This window comes from Equus asinus, chromosome 11, assembly GCF_041296235.1.
Source record: "Equus asinus isolate D_3611 breed Donkey chromosome 11, EquAss-T2T_v2, whole genome shotgun sequence".
Taxonomy (NCBI): Eukaryota; Metazoa; Chordata; class Mammalia; order Perissodactyla; family Equidae; genus Equus; species Equus asinus.
Genome location: NC_091800.1, coordinates 23,191,975 through 23,219,636, shown reverse-complemented (window position 1 = coordinate 23,219,636; position 27,662 = coordinate 23,191,975). Strand labels below are relative to the sequence as shown.

General features: G+C 40.4%; 1 protein-coding gene and 1 long non-coding RNA gene across 15 annotated transcripts in view; one reads left to right on the top strand and one right to left on the bottom strand.

Moving 5' to 3' along the window:
• NEK5 (NIMA related kinase 5) overlaps positions 1 to 27,662 on the bottom strand; it is a 66,380-nt gene that overhangs the window by 6,023 nt on the left and 32,695 nt on the right. For 4 of the 14 annotated variants that reach the window (XM_014851389.3, XM_070520596.1, XM_070520600.1 and 1 more), the window contains 11 exons: positions 24,889 to 24,955; positions 23,937 to 24,053; positions 22,874 to 22,960; positions 21,218 to 21,310; positions 18,973 to 19,053; positions 18,677 to 18,745; positions 16,526 to 16,652; positions 12,056 to 12,181; positions 9,928 to 10,077; positions 3,646 to 3,717; positions 3,147 to 3,258 (listed from right to left, as the gene is read on the bottom strand). In XM_014851389.3, the coding sequence (XP_014706875.2) occupies positions 3,147 to 3,258; positions 3,646 to 3,717; positions 9,928 to 10,077; positions 12,056 to 12,181; positions 16,526 to 16,652; positions 18,677 to 18,745; positions 18,973 to 19,053; positions 21,218 to 21,310; positions 22,874 to 22,960; positions 23,937 to 24,053; positions 24,889 to 24,955 (1,101 nt within the window). Of the gene's footprint in view, positions 1 to 3,146; positions 3,259 to 3,645; positions 3,718 to 4,036; positions 5,481 to 9,926; positions 10,078 to 12,039; positions 12,182 to 16,525; positions 16,653 to 18,676; positions 18,746 to 18,972; positions 19,054 to 21,217; positions 21,311 to 22,873; positions 22,961 to 23,936; positions 24,054 to 24,888; positions 24,956 to 27,662 lie in introns of those variants that run through there. The other 10 variants (XM_070520598.1, XM_070520597.1, XR_011506880.1 and 7 more) reach the window with 9 other exon arrangements.
• On the top strand, positions 4,790 to 27,661 carry LOC123288824 (uncharacterized). The gene is made up of 3 exons (XR_006532368.2): positions 4,790 to 4,928; positions 25,228 to 25,307; positions 26,346 to 27,661. It is a non-coding gene; the product is annotated as an uncharacterized lncRNA (long non-coding RNA).

Below are 27,662 nucleotides of genomic sequence, written 5' to 3'. Positions count from 1 at the left end.
TAACATCTGTTACCAATCTTCTTTTTTTTTCCCTTCTTCTTCTTCTCCCCAAAGCCCCCCAGTACATAGTTGTATATTGTAGTTGTGAGTGCCTCTGGTTGTGGCATGTGGGACGCCGCCTCAGCATGGCCTGACAAGCGGTGCTATGTCCGCACCCAGGATCCAAAGCAGCAAAACCCTGGGCCGGCGCAGTGGAGCGCGTGAACTTAAGCACTCAGCCACGGGGCCGGCCCCTGATAGCAGATTTGTCATCAACAGTAATAGAGACCAGGAGAAAAATAAGTCAACCTAAAACTGTATGCTTAGATAAATGACTGCTAAAGATTGAAGGTAAAATAAGAACAATTTTGGATATGTAAACAACAAAACTTTCTTACCTGCTGACCTATCTTAAAGAATTATTAAAGGATATACATCAACAAGAAAAAAACTGAAACCAGAGGGAAAGCAAGGACTAGTAAAAACCATGGCCAATTCAGAAAACAATAAACCACACTGGCAAGCTGAATTAAGTTTAATAAAAAATATTCATTTTGAAAAAGGTAAAATTAGTTGAAATGATTTGATGTCTGAGACAATATTCCAAACTTATTTTTAAAAAAATGTGTAGGGGATGTGGGTGGAGTAAAGAAAAATGTTGGTCATTGTTAAAGCTAGGTTCATTTTGCTATTCTCTCTACTTTTACTGTGAAGTTTTCCACAATAAAAAAAGTTTTTAAAAGTAAAATTTTAACTCTATATAACAATATCACAATGGAAGTATTTACTGCTTATTTAAATTATGCTTATCATGTTTGGGAGGAAAAAGGGAATACCAAGCAACTTTTGAATTTATTAGATCAATTTGTAGATGATGCATAAAAGTGAACTATTAAAAAAATAGAAATATAATCTCTATCTTCAAAACTAGTACAGAGGAAAAAAAAGTAATATAGAAAAATCTACCCACCTAACAAAAGGCTAGAAAAGAAAAGGGAGAAAAGGAAATGAGAAATGATGGTAAACAGAAAACACAAAATCAAGCTGGAAGCTTGAGCTTTGAGTAAAGCCAAATATGTCAATAATTATACTGAATTTTCTTAGATTAAACTAATTAAAAGAGATTATCACATGACCAGGGCCATATCAACCAGCCACATGCACTTTATAAGAAGCAGATCATAAAGAAAGCACATGGAAACCATGAAAATAAAAGAATAGAAGAATAGACATCATAAACATACTAAAAAATAAAATAAAAAGTTTAGAAAGTTGGAACAGTAATATCAGTATGAGACAAAATAGAATTTAAAGCAAACAGCATTAATAGCCACAAAAAGTGACAATACATAATGCAAAAAAAGGGACACTCTACCCAACTGATATAACAATCGTAATTTAGAATATGGCTTCTAAATATTTAAAGTACATTGAAAAGGAGATAGAATTATGAGGAGAAATCATCAAACCACAAACATAGTTGAAAATTTTAATGTACCTCTATCAGGAAATGAGAAAACAGAAAAAAAAAAAAAAAGATTACAGAATACTTTAACAAAACTGTTTTAAGCTTAATATAATAGATAATTATATTGAACATATATACTCCCAAAATAGTAAGAACTGCATGTTTTTCAAGTACATATGTAACAGTCATAAAATTGACACTGTACTAAATAACAATAGAAGTCCCAATAATTTTTTTTCCCCCTAAGGAAGAGTCACCATGAGCTAACATCCACTGTCAATCCTCCTCTTTTTGCTTGAGGAAGATTGTTCCTGAGCTAACATCTGTGCCAGTCTTTCTCTATTTTGTATGTAGGACACCTCCACAGCATGGCTGATGAGTGAAGTAGGTCTGCGCCCAGGATCCAAACCTGTGAATCTGGGCTACCAAAGTAGAGTGGGTGGAACTTTAACTACTCACCCATGGGGCCGGCCTCTACATTTTTTTAAATCACCAAAATTCAGACAACAATCTCTGTCCAAAATGCAAATAAAGTAGAAATTCTGATTTTTAAAAAGTGGTTAAATGGGACTGGCCCAGTGGCACTGTGATTAAGTGTGCATGTTCCACTTCAGAGGCCTGGGTTTTGCCAGTTTGGATCCTGGGTGCAGATATGGCACTGCTTGGCAGGCTATGCTGTGGTAGGTGTCCCATGTATAAAGTAGAGGAAGATGGACACGGATGTTAGCTCAGGGCCAATCTTCCTCAGCAAAAAGAGGAGGATTGGCGGCAGATGTTAGCTCAGGGTTAATCTTCCTCAAAAAAAAAAATGTATATATATATACATAAATACACAAGATATACATATTTGCTTACATCTTAATGGTATCCTCAGAAGCATGCACAAGAAGCAGATTAGATTGGTTGACTCTGGGGAGGAGAGTCGTGTGACTGAGGGAAAGAGATAGCAGGAACACTATGAAAAGAGTGTACCTTTTAAGTTTGGAACCACGTGAATATATTACCTACTTAAAAAGTAAATTATAATAAAATTTTAAAAATTCACAGGATTCCAAACTTTAAAACTAATAAGAGAGTTCAGTAAGGTTACAGGATACAATGTCGATAGCGTTCTATACAGCAGTAGTAGCCAAGTTGAAAACACAGTGGGAGAAAAATGACCCTGTTAATAATGGCAACAACAACAACAAAATTAGGTGGTGCCTATACCATGAAGAAAAGTAAAAATACTGAAGAATATTTAAAAAGACATAAACAGCTGGAGAGCTATACCATATTCATAATCACAAAAGATGTCAATTCCCATAAATTAAAAAATGTAATATTCTCATCAAAACCAACAAAGTTTTTCACGACACTTTACAAGAGAATGCAAAGACGTATCTGTTGAGTAACGGGCAACAACCTCTGAGATCATTTTGAAGAAAAAGGTGTGGAGACTGGAAGAAGGTGTGAGGACTGGCCCCACCAGATAGCAAAAGGTAGGAGAGAGTCACAGTAACTAAGACACAACATCATTGATGCAGAGAGAGAGAACAATGCCATTGGAAAGGAATGGAGAGCCCAGAAAGAAACCCACATATATCGTAAAAGCGTGGTCTGCTCAGCGAGGTCTCTGAGGCTATCTTCTACGTGTCAACAATAGCATTTGCACTTTCTAACAGTGCTTGAGTCAGGCATCCAGATGTGATGGACTTACGTATCGTCATCATCAGATCTTGGGTCTAGTTGCTCCTCATCTACCTCAGTGCCAGAGGCCATTTCCACCTTCCCCTCCTCTTCTTTAGGAAGCCGTGGTTTCAATGCTCCCACTGTTAAAGAAATGACAGAGAGAGAGAGAGATTAAAGCTCCCTAGCCCGTACACGGTGAGGGGTCTATACCAAAAATCCTGCAGTGAACAGCAACCAGAACAGTAAAACCTTTCAATAATTTCCATTACAACAGAATGAGACACGGATGACAACTGACACCCCGACTATTCCGCATTGTGCTGAAGGTCGCAGGCAACACAATAAGACGAGAAGAAATGAGAGGAACAAGGATCAGAGACAAAGAGACAAAAAACTCCCACTTCGCAGGCGAATGCTCTGATTGTACAGAAAATCTAAGAAAATTTTGTGTTGTTCAAACTTAAGATTTGGTTATGGTTAGGCTTAATTATTAATGTCTGCAGAGAAAACTCAAAGCACAAACTCACCCCCACAGAGCTTTATCTTCTTTGGTGGCTGCAGGGTGGATTTATTGTTGGTATTTAAAATGCACTTTTTTCCTTTGGGAAAAAGATAAGACTGAAGATAGTACACTATTTCATTTCTTTACAGCAAGCCAGCGTCCTCTCAACAACTCTAAGATTCCACTGATTATAAGATGCACTTTTCTTTTACACACCCATAGCAAAGAAAATGTTCCCAATAAAATGACACATTTTTTTAGCCCTTAGAATATATATTTTATAAATATAAATTATTGTAAGAACTCTTTTAGTCCTTTCTAAGCATACATTTTTAATCTTATATCACTATTGTATATTCATAAAAAGGAAAATATAAGTGACACAAATTGGATAAGGTATAATTAAAATTCCTTACATTCAGGGGCCGGCCCAGTGGCGCAGCGGTTAAGTTCACACGTTCCCCTTCTCGGTGGCCCGGGGTTCACCAGTTCGGATCCCGGGTGCGGAAATGGCACCACTTGGCAAAAGCCATGCTGTGGTAGGCATCCCACATATAAAGCAGAGGAAGATGGGCATGGATGTTAGCTCAGGGCCAGTCTTGCTCAGCAAAAAGAGGAGGATTGGCAGTAGTTAGCTCAGGGCTAATCTTCCTCAAAAAAAAAAAAAAAGATTCCTCACATTCAGAGGCTTATTCATCTGAGCTATTTTTGTTTATTTGGTTTTTACATATCAATCAAATATTTTAGATCCTGATTCAAAGAGATCATAATAAAACAATTCATGAGAGAATTAAGGAATTTTGAATATTTTTTGAGTCATTGAGATCTGTGGGGTTTTTTATTATGGTAAAAAACACATAACATAAATTTATCCTGAACAATTTTTAAGTGTACAATACAGTATTGTTCACTATGTGCACATTCTTGTACAACAGATCTCTAGAATTTTATCTTGCATGACTGAGACTCTACCCCCGTTGAATAACAGTTCCCCATTTCCCCTCCCCCCAGCCCTGAGGTCATTTAAGGATCTGTTAAAAACTCTTCCACGGATTCACTGTGGGTCATTTTTATGATGGTTCTCCATGAGTACGTAGCCAAAGCAGGGTCAGCACCGTAGGAGAGGAGCAAGCGGACGGTTTCCCAGGGATCATTCTCAGCGGCATCTGGGGAGGCCTGGTTCCGTCTGGCCTCTGCTGTCGGCCTCAGCGCCATCTTCCAGGAGACGTCGGGGATGCTGAGCGGCCCTCCAGCACAGGCTTCGCGCAAGCATGGCCGCCGGCGTGGTCTGGACGATTCCGGTCACAGGTCTGGTTCTCCGGGGGTCCCAGAAGGTTTCCTCAGAGCCCGCCCGCGGCCCCCCGCCTTCGTGTTGACAACAGGCCTCCGCGCTGCTCGCTGCGCTGGGCGCTGCTGGCTGGTCCCCGGAGCGGGGCAGCTGCGAGGACTGGGAGGGAAGCTGGTGGGAACTGTGGCCAGCGGTCGAATCGTAGTGGGACTGGGCTCCGGCCGCTTTCTGAGTCTCCGGACGGTCACCTTGCCATCAGCATGCTCTGCGTAGTAGCCCCCTGTCGGCGACAAGCCCCGCCTGGGCTCCGGAGGGATCTAAGGCTCAGTTTTGCACCGTCTCTTCCCGGATGGTTTCTCCCTGTTGTCGTTGTATTTTTGCAGCACAGGCAGCCCAACAATCCTCTTCTTCGTGTGGGCACAGCACATCTGTCTTCCGGCTTTCTTTAATCTTTTGCCGCTTGGCAGACAGCCTTGAGGCTGGCGTGCAGCTTGGCTGTCTCCTTTTTGTCACGTGCGTGGGTGGATGAAAGGCTCTTCGTGGGCGGAGAGCCCGAGAACACAGGCAAGCCTCTGGAATATAGTAGATTCTTAAGTGGTTTTTAAATGAATGATTGAAAGAGCCCGTGACTCGATGAATACGCTTCTCTTTAGTCCAAAAAATTCTGATAAGCTTTCTGTAAGTGCTCAAGTTTTTCTGTCTCCCTGTCTTTTCTGTCACCTGCCTCTGACAATTTCACATTCCTTCAGTCTCACACTGAAATTCATTCACACTCAAATATTTGTTAAATGCATAAAATACCGACATTTCATTATTTTATTATTTAAATTCAAGTCATAGAAAGATACAGTAGTGATTTTATTGTGAATTTTTAGTGATTGTGATGAAAAACTTGGATCTCAAACTACTGCCTGTGTCCAGCTGGTAGGGAACCACTATTTTCAGTGATTGAGAAAACATCTGCGAGTGTTTCTCTTGCATTTCTCTACGTCTGGTTTCCTCACTTAGTGTCCCTCAAGACACTAATTCTCTGATCATAAAGTTAACTTTAATTTCTTAATATCTTTCTTTCTCGTTAAGCTCTTATCTTAGGAGAGCTGTGTCTTGATCGTCACCCGCTTGGCCTCTCCATCCCCAGTATCTGTTAAAGTTCCCAGAAAGTGGGTGGCCATAGTGTGCATGAATGAGCATACGACCATAGCACGTTTTTAGTATTAGTTTATGCAAAAGTATGTGGTTGCCTATCAAGTTGGATAGGATGGCAATATCAATGTTAAAAATAATTCTAAGGAGGGGCTGGCCCCGAGGCCAAGTGGTTAAGTTCACGCGCTCCGCTGCAGGCAGCCCAGTGTTTCGTTGGTTCGAATCCTGGGCGCGGACATGGCACTGCTCATCAAACCACGCTGAGGCAGCGTCCCACATGCCACAACTAGAAGGACCCACAACCAAGAATATACAACTATGTACTGGGAGGCTTCGGGGAGAAAAAGGAAAAAAATAAAATCTTTAAAAAAAATTTTTTTTAAATAATTCTAACGGCCGTATAGTCTTCATACTTTCTGCTTGTGTAAATTTTAATGACTTTGACTATATGTGTAAAAGACACAATTTATAAAGGCTTTAAGGATTAGTTATGTATCATGCATTTAAGCATTATTCACATATCCTTCATCAGTCTTTAGCTTAAACTTCCAACTCCTCGAAAATAAATTGCTTTGATGCTTCTAGCTCTAAATTCCATTAAAAAGTCAGGCATTATCAAGTACATGTTTAATTTGTCCTAATATTAAAAGTTTAAAGTAGCAAGACTTTATAAAATCCCTTTAAAGGAATCTCACTAGTAAAAGCTACACTCTTAAATAAGGACATGTATTTTTTTTACATGTGCATAATTAATTCAGGTCAGTGACTTTGTTTACAGTTTAACCATTCCAAGGGAATCCTTGGTGGGAAAGTAACCTCCATTTTTCTTGTATAAGTTTTCAGGCCACATAGTTGCCTTGGTAATATCATAGTTGCACATCCTGATACCAGCTGATTTACATTTCTATATAGCGATTCATTCTTTCTTCTATCCTGTTAAACAAAAATAAGAGCCACCTAAAATTGTCTTCTTAAAACAGGAAAACAAAAACTATCAGATTCCCGCGCCAAATGGAATACTCAGGCTGCTTCTAATTAGCCAAACTGCCTCATAGATGAGACATGTCAATCTACTTTATTTATTTTATAATGCACTTTAGGAAATAATATGTGCTATGATTTGAGATGAATCATATTGATTAAAAATAGGTAAATAATTATAGTATGGTGAAATTTCTACTTGTGTGTTCATGAATAGTCATGTAACAGTTTACCAAATCAAAAAAAGAAGCTACACTTTGCTCCACCTTTGGAGGAAAATTTGTATTTCTAATCCCACTTGTTAAATACATTTCTCATATATGCCTAATGTAAAACTGTCCATGTGAAAATACAGTCAGTTCATGAATTAATTTACTTACAAAGATGGAAAGAGAGAGGATATACATAACTGAAGTAGCACATAAATTGGGAAGTGGTAAATATAGTTAGAATATTTTGCATCTATGCATTGTTTGAGAAGCAGCAAAAGTATTACATTACATTATGCTTTAAGATGGCAAGAATGCATTTGGTAATATCTAGGGTAAACACTCTATTATAGTAAAATAATATATAGTATACAAACAGAAGAAAAAATTGAGGTTGTAATAAGTATGTAATCCAAAAAGTGGTAAGAAAGAGAAAAAAGGGACATGGAACTGATGGGTCAAATAGAAAACAAATAGTAAGATGGTAGATTTAAACTCAAGTCTGTTAAAAAATATATATTAAATGTGATTAGACTAAAAACTCCAATTAAAAGACAGAGTTTCAGACTGGATTTAAAAAAAAACCCAACTATATGCTGTTTTAAAAAGATACTCTTTAAATATAAGTATACAAAAGGTAGAAGGTAAACAGACAAAATTATAATATGCAAACACTAAAAGAAAAATTCATTTTAAGGCAGGTAGCATAATTATAGATAAAGAAGGACTTTTCATAATGAAAAAAGTGTCAATCCATCAGAAAGATATAATGGTCTTTAATTTGTAGGTACCTAACAACATACTGTCAAAACATATGAAGCAAGAGTTGACAGATCTAACAGGAGAATAGACAAATCCTCTACATCGTGGGAAAATGTAACATATCTTTCTCAGTAATTGAACAGACAAAATCAGTAAGGTTGTAGAAGATTTGAACAACAGAATTAATATAACGTGACGTGATTGACATATGTAGAACATTACACCCAAGAGTGACAGAAGATATCTTCTTTTCAAGTACACATGGAATATTTACCGTATTTTTCACAAACTGGGCTATAAAGTCTTATTTCAGTAAATTTTCGTCTCATTTACTACACGGGCCATGTTCTAATTCCCCCAGTTGTCCCCAAAATGTCATTTACACCTGATAGTCCAAAGTAGTATCCTCTCAACGACCAACATTTCATGTGGTTAAAATTTCACTTAATGGGGTCTGCCTCATGGCCGAGCGCTTAAGTTCCCATGCTGCACGTTGGCGGCCCAGGGTTTTGCTGGTTCGAATCCTGGGCGCGGACATGGCACCGCTCGTTAGGCCGTGCTGAGGTGGCATCCCACATGCTACAACTAGAAGGACCCACAACTAAAAAAATATACAACAATGTACTGAGGGGATTTGGGGAGAAAAAGCAGAAAAAAAGATTGGCAACAGTTGTTAGCTCAGGTGCCAATCTTTAAAAAAAAATTCACTTAAGACTCTTAAATTAGCACAGCTCTTCCTCCCACCTCTGTTTCATGACAGTGATTTGTTGAAAGTATTACCATTACCATGTTGTCCTGCAGAATGTCCCATCTTCTGGGTTTGTCTGATTGTTTTTTATTTTGAAAATAAAAATATATCCTTTATAGGGGCCGGCCCAGTGAGGTAGTGGTTAGGTTCCTGCGCTCCACTTCAGCGGCCCAGGGTTCACAGGTTCGGATCCTGGGTGCACATCTAGCACCGCTCATCAAGCCATGCTGTGGCGACATCCCACATAAAATAAAGGAAGATTGGCCCAGGTGTTAGCTCAGGGACAATCTTCCTCTCACACACACACATGAAATATATATATATATATATATCCCTTATATATTTTGTAAACTTAAAGTTATATCCAAAAATCTGATGTTTTGAAGTTAAAGTCTTTTTCGCACCTGCATACCTGATGGAGGACCAAATCCCCATTGTTATATAAATTTCCTCAAAATTTAAAAAATGATGGTCGGTTTCTCTTTTTTTGTTGTTTTTTTTTTGAGGAAGATTAGCCCTGAGCTAACATCTCCTGCCAATCCTCCTCTTTTTGCTGAGGAAGACTGGCCCTGAGCTAACATCCGCACCCATCTTCCTCTACTTTATATGTGGGATGCCTACCACAGCATGGCTTGCCAAGTGGTGCCATGTCCACACCCAGGATTGGAACCGGCGAACCCTAGGCCACCAAAGCAGAACGTGCGCACTTAACTGCTGCGCCACCAGGCCAGCCCCCATGGTTGGTTTCTCTTAAAGTAAAGACAAGCATAATTTTCCTAAAACTTGGAGGCAAGAAATCCCCAAAAGCCAAAAACTATATTAAAATGTATGTTTATTGCCCATGGGATCGTAATTGAGTGTGTTGAAGAGCTGTCAGGTAGAGCTAAGCAGTACGAACTCACAGTCTACAAAGCCACCAGTGCTGCTTACTTCACTTTTCATTGGTGTCAACTGATCACATTTAAGAAAACTACACCACCCTTCTCGGAAGTTCAAGTCTTTTGTTAATGGCATTTGGAAGAGGCTTGGACAAAGCAAATCAGCTTCTGAAAAGGCAGAGACACCGTCCCAAGTCTCTCCCCAGACTGAAGGTATTGGTACCGCCTCTCTGCATTTTCAAGTCTTGGAGAAAATTCCTCAGGAGACTGGTTCTGATCTTAAAAATAAACTACATACCGAATTCTCCCTCGTCGGCAGAAAACGAGCTACTTGTTAGATGTGCTGCTGCCAAAACTCTCATTAAGGTTCCTGGTGCTTCACGCCGCCACTGTTTCCTATTTTCTGGCACGCCTTCAATCACAATCACTTGGCCATCTAAAGAGGAGCCTGCGTTATTGAAAAGAAAAATGCGTCTTCTCTTGAAATCAACAATTCAAAGAGACTGATGCACCCCTATGTTCATTACCACATTATGCACAATAGCCAAGACGTGGAAGCTATCCAGGTGCCTATCAACTGATGATTAGATAAAGATGTGGTGTATATATACAATGGAATACTACCCAGCCATAAAAAAGACAAAATCGTCCCATTCGCAACAACGTGGATGGACCTGGAGGGTATTATGTTAAGTGAAATAAACCAGAGAAAGACAAACACTGTACAACTCCACTCATACGTGGAAGATAAACTACCACATGGACAAAGAGAATAAATTAGGGGCTACCAGAGGGGAAGGGGGTTGGGGAGTGGGCATAAAGGGTAAAGGGGAACATTTATACAGCGACTGGCAAATAATAATGTACAACTGAAATTTCACAATGTTATAAACTATTATGACCTCAATAAAAAAAATGCTTCTTTATTCGAGTTTGGTTTGTTTTTTTTTTTAAAGATTTTATTTTTTTTCCTTTTTCTCCCCAAAGCCCCCCGCCATTACATAGTTGTATATTCTTCATTGTGGGTCCTTCTAGTTGTGGCATGTGGGACGCTGCCTCAGCGTGGTTTGATGAGCAGTGCCATGTCCGCGCCCAGGATTCGAACCCACGAAACACTGGGCCGCCTGCAGCGGAGTGCACGAACTTAACCACTCAGCCACGGGGCCAGCCCCAAGTTTGGTTTTTTTTTTGAGGAAGATTAGCCCTGAGCTAACTACTGCCAATCCTCCTCTTTTTGCTGAGCAAGACTGGCCCTGAGCTAACATCCATGCCCATCTTCCTCTACTTTATATGTGGGACGCCTACCACAAAATGGCATTTGCCATGTCCGCACCTGGGATCCGAACCGGCAAACCTTGGGCCGCGGAGAAGCAGAACATGCGAACTTAAGTGCTGTGCCACCGGGCCGGCCCCAATAAAATCACAGAATATTAGAACCTTGGAGGTAACCTCATCCCACCCCTCTTTTTATTGGTAAGGAAACCAAGATATAGAAAAGCTTAGTGACCTACTGTCACATAGCTGATGGGTACGAGAGTCATTTTTTGCTCTGTAAACTGGTTATTTTAGTATCTTAAGATTTCTATTCTATTTGCTTATTTTAAATTAGGTTTCTCCTCTTATTGACTCATTGATTTACAATGGATTAAATTGTATTTCATTGGCAAGCCTTTCTTGCAAGTTTGATGATGACTTCAGTGTTTTGTAATAGTACAAAGATTAGTCAATTCACACTCTAATAATTATTACTTTCAGTGATATACTTACATATTTCAACTTATAACATGGGTATAACTTTTAGCCCTCTCCTAGCCCCAGGTTATCAAGAGGAACATAGGAAATAAGTAATAAAAATTGTCACCACCTGTAAAGCTAACACTCGGACGTTGCTGTAAACCTCTCCTAAGGAAAGACTAGGCCAGAGGCGCGAATGTAAAGGAAGGATTTTAGGATGAAAATTTCATCCATCCTAAACACTCTTAACATTTAAATAGCACAGTGACTTGCACAAAGCAATTTTATATGTATCTTTGCACTGCTAACTCTAAATCTTGGGGGAGAGCTATTATTTTAATTTTCTTGACTGAAAAAAAACCAACCCTCTAAGAAATTGCAAGGAAGTTACTGGACCAGCACTTGAAGGCAAACCAAGCCGACCGCCCTTCCTCCTACGTTCTCTCTAACTGCGAGGAAAGTGGGATTCTGGATCCTTCGTCCTCTACCTTCATAGTTAGGGTGATCAATTCTCTAGCATAATTAGCAAGCAAGTTTCCGGGGACGCAAGGGAGAAACCAAAACAACATCTTTAAAAGGTATTTGATACCAAATCTATAGGGACTGTACTGAAAAGGGAGAACTATCGTGTCAGGGTGAGCAAGGCAGGTGCCTCTGGGCTTGGTCTCCGCGCCACCTGATCTTAGATTCACCCTCAGGCATGGCGGAGCAGGTGGAGGTGGCATCGGCCGCGGCCATCCTTTGCAGCACAGTCTGCGGAGCTCCAGCATCCCACTGCGTCCTGTTTTCTGCAGCAGCAGCGTCCTGAATGAACAACTCTGGGTGTGAGAAAAGAACCCATTAATTTAAAAGCATCTAAAGTGTGACTAATCACCCCAAAGAGTTCTTAGGAAACCTGGAGGCAGTCTGTCAGCTGGCACATTCAAAAACAGAGGGATCACCACCCTCAGCCTCGTATAGAGTGCTGTGGACTGAACGTCTGAGCCCCACCCCCCAACTTCATAGGTTGAAACCTAATGCCTGGTACGACGGTATTGGGAGGTGAGGTCTCTGAGAGGTGCTTAGATCAGGAGAGCAGAGCCCTCATGAATGGGATTAGTGCCCTTATGGAAGAGGCCCCAGAGAGCTTCCTCACCCTTTCTGCTCTGTGAGGACATGCAAAAAGACGGAATCAGTCCCTCACCAGACACCACATCTGCCAGTACCGTGATCTTGGACTTTCCAGCCTCCAGAACTGTGAGGAATAAAGGTTTGTTGCTTATAAGCCACCCAGTTAATGGCATTTTGTTACAGCAGCCCAAATGGACTAAGACATGGATCATAATTTATAAGAGGAATTATAGACAGGTTTAAAATTGTTTTGCTTTTATTATTAATGTTTGATTGACTAGCTAATATATCTAAATGCTAAAGAAATATTAGTGACACAAATGGACAAATTTCTTAAGGCATTTATGAGTACTTTTACTTTAGTCAGTTTCCACAGAAATGCAGTCTGTTCCACTATATTTGTTTTGTTTTGTTTTGTTTTTTGGTGAGGAAGATTCACCCTGAGCTAACATCGGTGTCAGTCTTCCTCTATTTTGTATGTGGGGTGCCACCACAGCATGGCTTGATCTGAACCGGTGAACCCTGGGCCACCAAAGCAGAGTGCACAAATTTAACCACTACACCACTGGGCCAGCCTCTTCATTATCTTAATTTTTAAAATAACTTGTGTTATCTTTTCCTTTATTTATTACTATGTTTCACTATAGGAAATTTAAAAATCAGATAGGTAGAAGAAGAAAATAAAACTCACCCATAATCCCACTGTCCAGAGACTATTAAAATTTCCACTTTTTCCCCCTGCATATAGTTTTTGCTTTGCTTTAAAACAAAAAATGGGCCACATAGTACACATTCTTTCATAACTTGCTTTTTTCAATTAGCAACATATATCCAGATTGTTAAATATTCTTCTAAACAACCATTTTAAAGCAAACATAATACATGTATTATAATTTAACTAATTCTTTTTCGCTGGATTCTTAGATTGCTAGAGATTTTTCACTATTATAAATAATACTATAATGAACTCATTTGTAGCTAGATTTTGGTGGACATTTCTGATTACTTACTCTAGATAAGCTATTGAAAGTGGCAATTCTAGGAGCTAGTATTATTTGCTTCACCAAAGCTTTTCATTGTTAAAGTTGAATCTAGGAGCTGGCCCCATGGCCTAGTGGTTAAGTTCAGCGTGTTCTGCTTCAGCAGCCCAGGTTGGGTTCATGGGCGTGGACCTACACCACTTGGTAGCAGCCGTGCTGTGGTGGTGACCCACATACAAAATAGAGGAAGACTGGCACAGATCTTAGCCCAGGGTAAATCTTCCTCAGCGAAAAAAAAAAAAAAAAGAAAGAAAAGAAAAAAAGAATCTCCCAAAGAAAAAATCCTGTTGTGGTTTTGATTTAAACTGCCAAAAATCCATATATTTATTTGGAAAGAATATTTCCAATATATAACAGTGTTATTTCTCTCCGTTTGTTCAAGTGGTGTTTAAATACCCCAGTAAAGTTTTACAGCTTTCTTCATATGCTCTGCACAGTTCTTGTAAAGTTTATTCCCAATTATATGTATATATGTGCATGTGCATGCACACACACACACACAAACACACTTGCTGTTGTTACTGTAAATGAGATCTGAAGACCAACTGGGGGAAATATTTGCAATACTTATTACAGGCAAAGGTTTAATTTAAATGAGTCTTACAGAGAAAAAACAAACATGCCACTTTCAGTAGAAAAACGGATAAGGGACACGAGCTCATCCTCACAAGAGAAATATAGATGGTCAGTAAACATATGGAAAAATTGTTCAACCTGAATAATAATCACAGGAATGGGGTTTAAATTGAGACCATTTTCAGTATCAAACTCATGAAGGGCTTTTTTCCCTTTTTATCTAAAAAAAAGCAGCTACGTCTTTTGAGACCTACAACCCACTTTCTCATCTTCCCAGCAAACTTATGCAAACAGTAACCTTTGAATTCACTGAATTTTCACTGAAACTGCTATCACTAAGGCCATCCAGGGCTCCTGATGGCGAAATCCCATAAGCTGTTATTCACCCTCACTTGGCCTTTCTCTTCCAATTGATGCTGCCAACTCCTGCACCTCCTTCTAGAACTTTCTCCCCTTCTTTGGTTTTACTCTCTCTTGATTCTCCTAAAACTTGTCTAAACATTACTAGGGTCCTCCAAAGCTCCGTTTCCTTCTCACTCTAGGTATTTCCGGCCATCACCAAGGTGGAAATACCATGTATTACTAAGGAAGCCCTTAGATTGGCCCCAGGGCTTCGGTCTCACACTGCTAGCGCCTTCTGAACATCTCCAGCTGATGCTCATAAAGACCTAAATCTCAATATGTTCCAAATTTAGATCATTACATTATGTCCTCTGACCTCACTCTACATGACGTATATGCCTATTTGGTTGGTGACACCTTCATCCATTTGAATTAGAAAACTGGGAGAATCCTTGACCCTCTTCTCTTCTTCAGCCCCCACACTCAGTGGTTCACACTCAGGGTCTGTTCCCACTGCGCTGCTCTGGCCTGTGCACCTGTCCTTTCCCACCTGGGCTGTTCTCCTGCCTTCAGTCCTCCCCTCCACGCCATCAGTCCTCCCCTCCACGCCATCCTCCACACTGCGGCCAGCATGATCTTCCCCATCACAAACAGGAGTTAATTCCTTTCGGTCGAAAGTCATCACATGGGATAATTGCCAGGCTCCTTGGCACGCCAAGCTCTGTGGGAGCGGGCACCTCCCTGACTCTCCAGCCAGCTCGCACTCCAAAATGATTAGCGCTTCGCCTCAGAATGTAGGTTTTGTGCCTCCTTTCTTTAGCTCATGACACTTCTGTGATGTTGAGGTCTCATTCGTCTTTGAGATCCCTACCACCCAGCACAGTCTGTGGCACAAGGGGGATTCTCAATAAGATGCCTGCTGAATTGAATAAAGATGTTTCCAGATGGAAATGAGGCAAAGTGTGTTATACCAGGAAGAGGAAACTAAGCCAAGCCAGGGTGTGTAAATGCTCACATAGCTACAGGGAAGAGGGGTGCTCCAGCAGGCTCTATGGATCCCATCATCCATGGAAGGGAAGAGGGGGTGCTGGGGCAGGAAAGGTGGGTGACTACAGAATCAGGCCACTCAGTGTCAAATGTGATGACACTATGCAGAAGGGACTATATCCTGCAGGCATTATCAAAACAAAACATTTGAGAAGGACGATCAGATGACGAGAAAACTCTAGCAACCAATCATTTAGAGAATCATTTAGGAAGTACTAGGGAAAAGGAGGTCACAGGAGAATAAGGCAATTCAGAGGACAAGGGGAGGGAATAGTGTTTATTAAGCATCTAATATGTGCCAGGAATAGCATTTATTAAGCACCTAATATGTGCCAAATTTCACTTTAGTCTTCACAATAAGCCTGTGTGGCAAGTACTATTATCCCCCATTTCTAAGAGGAAACAGATTCAGAGAATTTAAGTAACTTGTGAAAGGTCACACAATCAGAAAGTGGCATCGCCAGCTGGGGTTCAAACTCCCATCTGTCTCCAAAGCTCATGCATTTCCTACTACACACACTGTTGAGAGATGACAGGGTGCTAAACCAGTGGCAGAGGGAATGAAGGCGGAGGAAGACTCCAGAAACATCTCAGAGTAGAACCCACCCCAGGCACGCAGCAGGAACCGTCAGCCTGGTGATGGTGTTACCCAAAATAAAGGATCTCTGGGAATGGCAAGGAAGGGCTCAGAAGTTCAACTGTATACCTGCTGAGTCTGAGATGCTAGTGGGACCCGTCCGTGGAGCTTCCTAGCAGATACGGAGGAAAATGGGTGGGTGTGGAGCTGCTGGCTGGGAGAAGCTGAAGCTGAGGGAGCGGGTGAAACTGCCCGAGGAGACGGTATGGAGCAAGAGAGGAGGGCTGAGCCTCAGGGAGTACCCGCTGCGTTGGGTGGACGGGGCAGAGGAGGCAGGTCACTGCCCAGCTCAGGGATCGCTTAGCAGCGCAAGTGACAGTGGAATTGCAGAAGATGAGTGAGGAGAGAGTTCCAGACGGATTGCTAATAAAACGGTTCCTTCTCATCTACAGCTTTCAAGGGACACATACCTGCTTCTGGGCAACAGAGTTTTTCAAATGCTTTGTCTGTGTAATCTTCATGCTCCTTTACATATTTACATTCCTTAAACCTCAGGCCGTCCTCAAAGGTCAAAGTTTCATTTAGTATATCCATTGCCTAAAGCAAGTCCACAGTGTTTCATGAGAAATAAGCCATACTTTGCCAAAAAAAGTTTAAAAATTATTTTGCGTTCCCAGTAATTTACCAAGATATATTGGTAAGTATTCAATATTTGTTTATTAAACAAATCAGTAGAGTTTTAAAACTGGAACTATGTTGGAACAAGATAGAAACAGGAATGTTTTCATTTCTTCTCTGTGTCAATAGTGACAAGCACTGATCACATGGCAACTTAACTTTATCCAGACTTCCCACCTTCAGTATCATTCTTCTGCAGAACTCTCAAGGTCATCTGGTCCTTGCCCTGCTTTAAGCATACACCATTCCTAATCAGGTCCCTAAAACTGCTCCCAATACTCCATAATCAATCCTAAAATGATCACTCTGTTTCAAGCATACCAAAGCATAGAATAACAAAGGATGAACATCCTGGTAGATAAAACTTTTTTGGCTCCATTTTTTTAGCAGGCCAACTTCAGTGTCTCATTTCACAGAAACACCAACCCAGAAACAGATCTGCAGCTCTGGGACACTTAGAGACCTAATGGTTAAGCAGAGGTGAGCACTAGCCAACACCACTCTAATGAAGTCTTATGTAGCAAAACGTTAGTAAAAATCTGAAACATAGGCAGAGCAGAGGATTTTTAGGGCAGTGAAAATACTCTGTCTGATACTGTAATGATGGATACATGTTATTACACATTTGTCAAAACGCATAGAATATACAACACCAAGAGTGAACCCTAATGTAAACGATGGACTTTGGGTGATAATGATGTGTCAATGTAGGTTCATCAATTGTAACAAATGTCCCACTCTGGTGGGAGACATTGATGGCAGGGAAGGCTGTGTGGGGGGGGCAGGAGGCATATGAGAAATCTCTGTACCTTCTGTTCAATTTTGCCATGAATCTAAAACTGCTCTGAAACATGAAGTCTATTTTAAAAAAACAAAACAAAACTAGTCTTTTACCATACATTAAAAAAAATCTCAAAGAAATGTTAACATAAAAAAGTTTTAAGCTAATAAAGAACATGAAAGAAAGAAATTGAGGGGCCGGGCTGGTGGCGCAGCGGTTAAGTGCACACGTTCTGCTTGGGCAGCCCAGGGTTCGCCAGTTCGGATCCCGGGTGCAGACATGGCACCGCTTGGTTAGCCATGCTGTGGCAAGCATCACACATATAAAGTAGAGGAAGATGGGCATGGATGTTAGCTCAGAACCAGTCTTCCTCAGCAAAAAGAGGAGGATTGGCAGCAGATGTTAGCTCGGGGCTAATCTTCCTCAAAAAAAAGAAAGAAAGAAAGAAATTGAATATCAGGTATGATATAGAAAATATGATGATATATGATATGATAAAATATATGTGATACATATACTTAACTCATACTTAACTTTTGGTAATTTAAAAGGCAAATTCAGAAAAAGTGAAATGGAAACATCAGTTAATTTTGATATCTGTTAGTAGGTCTGGTAAAAAGTGGGATTAAAAATGTTGAAATCAGATAACAAAATGAGGTTTGAATTTACTGTATTCATGTACTTATTGCTGTGTCAATGAGAGCCCAAATGCACAATTCAGATTTACCCAAAGACCAGTTATCAATAACTAATTAATAACAAGCTTATCAAGGTTATCAATAACTAATTAAGACCTGAAATAAATGTGCATGGTTTCAGGGCACCTGCTAAATTTTTTTAGGTAAGTATGTTAGTTGTTGACTATGTATTATGTCTTCTATTTTAACTTGGCTATGACAAAAGATAATGTTATGAGGAAAATAGCTCCTTTATAAAAGAAAAATAAATTAAAACAGAATAATCCATCTAAAAGAATAATCTCATTAAAAAAAGAATGGGAGGATAAAAGATATTTTTGTAAGACTCGTTTGAACACCAGAGCTCCTTCTAGAAAGATTTAAGAAAAGTCTCCCTACCCTCTATGGAAAAATTTCATGAAAGATGCTATTAAGACACTCATTTTCTCATACCTACTAATGTAAATATATACTTAATGGCATACCTCTTCCTCTTGGAGGATCTTTTCATCACAAATACATTTGTCTAAATTAATTTCAAACTTTACCCCTTTCTAGAAGAAAGCAAGAAAAAAAATCTTAGTTTAGCAAACCAATAAAAATCTTAAAATTCCAACTCCCTATTTGATATTACAGATACTAAAAACCATTAGTACAACATCACAAAATAAGGCAATTGCATAAAATAGTAGGGGGAAAATACTGTAGGCAACCCAGATCACAAAGTGTGGCCCCCCCAGCCAGCTTCTAATATGAAACCCAAAGGCAAAATGTTTATTACCTTAGCTTTATATTTTCGTTCCGGAATTTTACTTTCCTTTATGTTCTGAAGTCTAATTTGTTTCAAGTTTCTTTCAATATCCTGAAAGTTTAGAGAAAAATTAAAATCTAGCACTTAACATTGATCAAACAATTATATTTTCACAACCTCTGAATTCACAGCATGGTCTGTTTACATTATTTGATTTCTGGATTGGATCTGATGATTGATTTGAGAATAAAAACATGTCTTTAAATGATAATTCACTAAAACTTTGCCACAGTGTCCAAAACTTGAAATATTAATATATCTAACACTGGCATTGCAATGGGTACAATTTTATGATGTGACAATGCTTATCACTCCAGTCCAGTCCAATACAACCTAATCTAACTCAAGAATGTAATTTTGACTACAGGATCCTTCCCTTAAGAGGCTTACGATCTTAGGAAAACAAGAAAAGTGCATGGCTCACAATAGTAGAAAGGAAGGAGAGGGCACTAAAAATTGATGGGCAATTTCAAGGAGGAAGAAGAGAAGATTATAGAGGTAGATGACAAAATTTCAAAGGAACAAGTGGGAGTCACCTCTTTAAACGCTGATCTCTCTCAGGGTTCAGTCCTGGGCCCTCTGCCCGCCTCTTCCTCAACACCTGGCGGCGGTGGCGGAGAGGGGTGGGGGGGGTGGTCTCAGTAATCCCTATGCACTTAAATGCCATCTTTATGCAATGACTCTTAAATGCGTATCTTCAGGTCTGATCCTTCCTCTCCTCTGAGCTCCAGACTCACATATTCAACTGCCTACTTAGCCTCACCTTCACTTTAATAGCCTTTCCACGAATTCATATGGAGCACCAGTGTGGGCCAGACACTGTCCTACACACTGGGTTAGTGCAGTAAACGCAACGGAAAGGTCCCCACAGACAGGGAACTTAAATTTACTGGAGTAAGACAGGTAACAAATGAGTTAAAATAATGACATAAGTTCAGAACTGTTAAGTGTTATAAAGGAAATCAAATAGGGTCATAGCATAGAAAATGAGTAGAGGATGAGCATAATGCAGGAAAAGCCCAGCTGGCACTTGATTTGAGCCCTGGAATGATGCTAGACCTTGGTACATGAAGGTCTGGGGAAAGCATGTTCCTCACAGAGGGAGTGGCAGGGCAAAGGCCCCGAGGCAGGCGTGCAATCTCAGCTCTTCTCCAACTCAGCATGTCCAAAGGGAACTCCTGATTGCTCCCACCACAAGCTTGCTCCCCACTCTTCCCCTTCTTAGTAAATGGTACTATCCCTTTCAAGCCAGAAACTTCTGAGTCTCTTTGGCATATGTACATATTTGTATGCTCTCTTCTCTCCACTGTTTGACATTAGGTCTCCATCGTCTCTCCCTTGGAATCAATTGCTGCCTCTTCCGCAGCACCACAGCCTGTGTATGGACTTCCCATACAGCACGTGTCAGTCTGAAGCATTACTAGCTGTTTGCCCTGCAACCCTGGGAAGGGTGTTTTTCTGCCTTGCCATATTACAAACTCTGAAACAGGACTGTGCCTTATGTATCTAAACTTCTATTTGTGAGGTTGGTTGTCTGATTTGATTGTGTAGTCTGGTTGTCTCAACTGTATAAGAAGTGTCATATTGCTTGATTTTCCTTAAAATACAACTACCTTAGCCTCCTAAGTCCCATCCACCCCAGTGGGAGAAAATTCAACCTCAGTCCACTTTAGGTCTTCCTGGCGTCGTGTCATGTGAAGGTCCTGGGGTCTCTCACGAGACAAAACATTCAGGGAGGCCTTTCTGCCTTCACGCAACATCGGTTCCCCTCACCTGCCCTTAATCAAGGCCTCATGGCACCTTGAAGATAAAGGTGCAAGGCCTCCCAGAAGGAAAAAAACCTCTCTTGAGAGCCATTTGATAATTCAGCTCTGCCCAGTTCCCACTCCCGCCAAAAATGTCATGTTGAAACGGAAGAGAAGTTAACCGTCAGGTTTCCTGACCAATGGTCTGAGACCCTGACTCAAAACGTCCAGAACGCTGGACTTTCATATGCGCACAACAGCAGTTCTCAAACTCGGCTGCCCACTAAAGCGCCCAGCCAGCTTCTGAAAGCAGGGTGCCTGGGCCCCACCCAGACCGTCTGGGGCAGAGCCTTGGCATCTGAGTTTTTTAAATGTTTCCCACACGATTCTACTGCACAGTGAGGGGTAAGAACTGGTGGGCTAGGGCAAACTCCCTGGGAAACACTTTGCCGTCTGATAATGACCCTCACCTGCACAGGCGCTTCTGCCTCAGGTGCCTCTTGGTGGGCGGGCAGCTTACTCTTCTTCACCAAATAGGTTTTATGATTTATTTTTGAGTCCTCCTTTAACACAAATTATACACAGTCAACAAGATTGGTTCTGTGTCAGCTCTGAAGGCAGGCTTTATGAACCTCACAGGGTTGGAATGGGATCCAGTGAGGAAATGCTCTCCTCCCGCTGGAGGGCTGATGGGTGGGAGTGTCTAGATATAGCTTGCTCTCTCTGACTCTTTTTCCCTCTGGCTCCCCTGGTATTCCCCAAGTGCTTCTTCTGTGGACTCTCTAGAAATGTCTGCTATCCATCCTTCCGGACTCTGGTTTCCCATCACAGACCTGCCTTAAAAGTAAGGCTGATGATGGCACAGGGCCCCCCTCCATTAACCAAACCTCTGCTCTGGGTAGAACCACCTCCAACCCGCCCCCTCCCAGTTCATCCGGTCCTCTGTCTGAACCTTTGTGCGGTTCTTTCAGAAAGCCCTCCTCCTTAGCTCTGCCTCTCCAAATTTTACTCTTCTTCTCTGACCCAGCTTAGGCGCCAACTTGCTTCTTCCATAAAAACCCTCCTCCTGCTCATCCTGCTCGTCTTCACTCCTATGCACCTCCAGAGCTTAACTACATTCAGTTTTATTTGATCATTGCTTCAGACACGTGTGTCTTATCTTCCCAACTATTTATGAGTAGAAGTGCATATGCTAGAAAGACTAGAGGTTTTAGAATCCGATATTTAGTCTGCCTTGTAATACCTAAGCGACTTTGGATGAGTTATTTCACTTCTCTGTTATGGGGAGTAAATGAAATAAAGCATGTAAAAGCTCTAGTTCAGAGGCTGGTACATACAATTGGATTGTGCCATATGCTCATTTCACCTATATTAATTCATTTATATGCACACGGGGTTCGGGAGACAGAGAGAAAGAGATCAATTTCAGCAATGTGGGTGGTTCTACTCAATGAGTGGGTAGCTCAAGTGCACTGAGAAGGGAGGCCAGTCTCAGTGCACACAGGCCTCTCATAGGGGAGCCCTCCAGGTGTTTCTAGTGTTTAAATATCCGTGTGTTTTTCATATAACATGGGCTCTAAACATAGGCCAGCTGTATTTCATCTGGAGCTCTACTGAAAAAGCAGTGATCAGAGAGTGAAGAATGAGTTTCCAGTGTAGTATCTTTAAGGGATTTTCAAGAATCATCTCAACTGCACTCAAATATTGCCTCATATAGACTTGAGAACCTTACCCCTGCATACTAGACTATTCCAATATAGTTGGATTCCATAAGGCTGGTCCTTTGTCCTACCTTATGGGCATGAACTTATTTTCTGCATCTAATCAGTAGCTGCTCAGTCAACACTTATGGACTGATTCATGAGGAAGACAATCAACAAGTATTTTCAATACCAGCCCTTCCTAAGCGAGAATCCCAGATATCCTCATCATCTTGAGTAGTCTCAAGTAAACCACAGAAAAGCGAAGCTTCAATTAGACCTGACAGCTTTCCTATTAAAAAAAAAAATGTTTGCATGATGAAACTTTCTTTTCTATGAGGAGATCCTTACTTTTAATGTCTACTCAATTTAGTTAGCTCTAAATCAATAGAACAATGTTCCCTTTAGGAGGATGAATTTATTTACCTCTGGTTCACTCCCTATCTTCTTTCTAATTTCCTTCATGTCATTGTGGTACTGTTGGCGTATTTCCTCTAACTGCTTCCAATATTCCTGGAAAGCAATTCCAACACAAAAATTTTAAATGTTTATGAACAACTTAACAAAAACAATCTCTATACAGCCTATGATTTTAAAAATGTGTGATATATAATAAGAATTAGAAAACCTGTCGCTCCTCAGGATGCTAATCTGCCTTACATTTTGGCTGTGACACTTTACTCCCTGCAAGTTATACAGTGGCTTGGGGTGATGGCACTTTTATAAATAACCTCAAATGCATGAATGACATACAATTACTTTATATATCCCATTTCTAATATAATTGTCTTATGGATTTTGTCCTCCCAAAAAAGATATGTTGGAGTCCTACCTGCCAGTACCTCAGAATGTGACCTCATTTGGAGATAGGGTCACTGCAGATGTAATTAGTTAAGATGTGGTCATACTGGAGTAGAGTGGGCCCCTAATCCAATATGACTCATTTTGACTCAACTTTTAAGAAGATGACCATGTGAAGACAGAGACACACAGGGAGAACACCATGTGACGATGGCAGAGAATGGAGTTATACAGTGGCAAACTAAGAAATGCCAAAGATTGCTGACAAACCACAAGAAGCTAAGAGGAGGCAAAGGTTCCCTTACAGGTTTCCCAGAGAGCATGGCCCTGCCGACACCTTGATTTTGCACTTCTAGCCTCCAGAACTGAGAGACAATAAATTTCTGTCATTTTACTTTGTTAAGGCAGCCCTAGGAAACTAATACAAATTTCAAAAATGGTCATGATGGACAACGACTTTGTCGATTCAAGGTGAAAAAGCTTATGAACCTGGCTCTGTTGCATTCTCTGAGAAGGTGCAATACCTATCTCTGTACCCCCAGCACGGGGCTTCATGAGAGGGTGTCCAACAAGGACCCGTGCAACAGGCTCTCTCAGGCGCTCTGTGCATACTAAGAGCAACACCCTACTACAGCTCAGAGACAAGGACATGAGCACATTGGTAGCCCCAGGTCAGACTGTTTTCAACCTGTTCCTTCATTTCGTTTCTCCTGAACTGCAGCTCCTGGAATCTGGGCTCTTCTCCGTTACTTCTTAGAGTTTGTCTCTGGTTGTGATTTGGCTCAGCAGAAGATGGACGGAGGCCCTATTATTTGAATGAAATAATTTATAAAGCATACTTGCATTTTGGAAACATCTTCTGGTTTGACCTTGACCTTTTCCTTTAAACAAGAATTATATCACCCATCAAACGCAGTACTTGAGAGTTTTAGAGGGAGCAGTAGAATTTTCTTAATTTAAGTATGAAATATTAATAAAGAAAATTAATAAAACCATTTGCGTTGTTTATCCTAAGCAATCAATTTTATGCCACCATATGAGACACCTAGATCCATTTTCTGAACTGGTGGATTATAATTATGAAATTAAAGCTCTGTAAAAGCTCAGCAACCCCTGGACCATGAAATTAGATAGGGGAATAGAACTAGAACTATTGAGCAGTTGAAAATAAGAGTGATACAAATAGGATGCACATCCAGCCGCCCTCAGGCCCCAGATTTTGACACTATACCTAAGGGTAAAGATTAACTTTCATTTCATATAAAATAGTCACTTTAAAAAAAATCGTGTAGAATTCTAATACAATAGAATCAAAGAGCTGCCACATTGAAGGGGACCTTGAAGCTCATCTACTCCAAAACCATCATTTATGGAAAAGGAAATTGAGGCTCAGAGAAGTTGCGTGACCTGCCTAAGGTCATACAGCAAGAGTCAGTACCAGGGAAGAAACCAGGCTTCCAGACCCTGAACCAAGCCTATTCCCACTATGCTCCCTTAGCTAATAAAAATTAGGGAAGAGGACGAGATAGTCTTGATCATCTATGTGGAATGAACTTTGATTTAAGAATTCGTGAATATTTGTGAACAGAGGAACTATGAGGAAATTCCTGATTGCCTTTCATATTAGGTATTTTACTTACCAACTGCTTTTCCACTTTCAACTTATATTGCTGAGCTTCAAGTTTCCTCTGAAGGTATTCAGCAGGCCTTAGGAAATAACAATGTTCCGCTTGAGTGGAAATTTGGACTAGTCTTAGGTACCGACTTGATAAGCGGATTTTCAGTTTAGGAACGAGATTCACAATTCATTCTGTGGCTTGAGGTTCCGAGTCCAAGAAGTAATTCAAAGTTACAGAATGCTTATATTGGAGAAGAACATCTTTGGACTCAAGAGGAAAGGGAGGTAGAGAGAACAGTAACAACTGGGGAGACAGGCGAGGATAAAACAAAAATATTCAGATCCACTGATTTTTCTTCAGGGTAGAGATCAGTCCTGCCATAGGCCATGGCATGTTGGAGGAAAAAGACGAACCCACACCTGGATCTTCTTAGGCGCTGTGTGAGTATCTAATCTATAGCCCTGTCACTCTCTCGTCATGTCTCTCACCATGTTTAAGGTATTTCTCCTCACAATTCTGGTCTAGCCACTTTCAGGTTTATACCTATGTTCTCTATATCTATCTTTTTTGCAGAATTTCCTGCCAAGAATTTCTGTAATTACTGATTGCTAAATAAAAACTTCCACACTTCAGATCATAGTACAAATTATGTGATAAAGTTTTTTTGGAATACCAGTAACTTCTAGGGCTTCAAAGACAGAATAGTCACTTCAGCAATGACTCCTCTAGGAGCATCATGATGGGGAGTCCCCAGCTTATGAAGAGTCAACTTAAGAAGTCAGTCATTTAGAAATATGCCAAAACAACAAGCTAGTTAAGATCTCTGGGCCTTGTTCCTCATCTGTAAAATGGGCCCAATACCATCTCACAGGAGTTGATATGAGGACTAGAAGAGATTACGTGTGGGCAGGTGCCTGGCCAGTGTCTAAGACAGAGATAGTGTGTCAAATGAGGGCTAACGTGTCACATTCATCTCTCTCAGAAACCTAACCAGAACCTGTAACAATATCTCCATGAGAAAAACTATTCAGTCACCCAGGGGCTGCTCAAAAGACACTCTCTCCCCATCTCTCTCTCTCTCTCTATATATATATCCAACTCTGCACAGATTCCTCTTCCTCCAGGCAAGTATCAAGAGTGGATTCCCACGGAATCAGAGCTCTGATAGAGAGAAAAGTAGAACAATGAGGAGGGGGTTACCAGTCATCAGAGGGGCATCCTGGGATACAGTTGGATGGGGCTTTTGATGAGTAGCAGTGTACAAGGAAGAGAAAGAGCTTTCTATCACCTTATGTGAGAGTTTGGGAGATAAAATCATATATAATCAAAATAATTGATAGTTTGACAGCTCTCACCTCTAGACAAAGAGTAGAAGAAACATTTTCTTTTGTTTGTTTGTTTTTTTTGTGAGGAAGATTGGCCCTGAGCTAACAACTGTGTCAATTTTCCTTTATTTTGCATGTGGGACACCACCACAGCATGGCGTGATGAGCAGTGCATAGGTCTGCACCCAGGATCTGAAACTGCAAACCCCAGCCTGCCGAAGTGGAGTGCACCAACTTAACTACTACACCACCAGGCTAGCCCTGGAAGACACATTTTCCCAGTGGCTGAGAAAGGGGAAAGGAAATTTTGTGGCTGCACTTAGTTCATATGTAAAACGTATGTCACTCATTAGTTGAATCCTGTATGACTATTACAGATTGAACTAATGGAACACACGTTTTGATGGTCATGGAGGTAATTAAAAATGTGTTATGAAGATGGATAAAACCATAAAGGTGCCCAGTATCTTTAAAAATACATCTACTTTTCCCATCACACGTTTCTGAAGAAATCATTCTTTTATCACTCTTTCTTATCTTAATTTTCATTAGCTATCTGAAATCACCATCACAGTCTCTTGTATTTTTCTTTATTCATCCAAAATTTCAATAACAATAAATAACCAGAGTCACAAAAGTTAGCAAATTCCCAACCCTGAAAGAAAAATGTTACAGTAAAAGCCTTTTTTTAAAATGACTCTCAGGGGATGGACTATAATTAATTTTTGGGTGGTGAACATGACGTAATCTACACAGAATTCGAAGTATATTACGACGTACATCTAAAAGCAATATCATGTTATAATTCAATGTTACTGCAATTAAAAAAATAAAAATTAAAAAAAAAGTCAAAAAATAAAAAAAATAAAATGACTCTCAGCCTTAGGGCTTCAGGCATCAATTATTCCGGACAGAGGAACACTGACATCCGTGTGAAAAAAAACAACGGAAAATATTACAGATCTGCATAAATTTGTTATGGAGAAATTTTTTGAAAGTCTGCCATAATGAGCAGTTTATTATTTTCTTTCTAATACATCTGTCTTCTGAAAAATCCCAACAATATAAATGCTGAATGAAATATATTTTACTTTTCAGTGTCTCAAATGATAATTTGATTAGAATTCAATTAGTATTGATTAATATTAATAACCTCTTTGGAAAATGACACATATACAACTATTTTCATCAATCCCAGACAGTGGAATTTACTAGAAGGAAGAAAAAATATTAAAAATTCAAGAGTATGACTCTTTGCCCACAGTTAAACGGCTACATGAATGAGAAGATGACCTGCATCAGACTTGAGCTGAAACAGGGCCAAGGGAGCTGTGAGTCAAGTATTTAAAATGAAGTTTGGAAGTTCTTTCTGGATTATGTATTTTAGGAGAATTGAGAAGGATTTCAGAATAAAGAATATTGATATATCGAGATATTGTCAGAGAACCAAAGCTTAAGTTAGACTGTGAC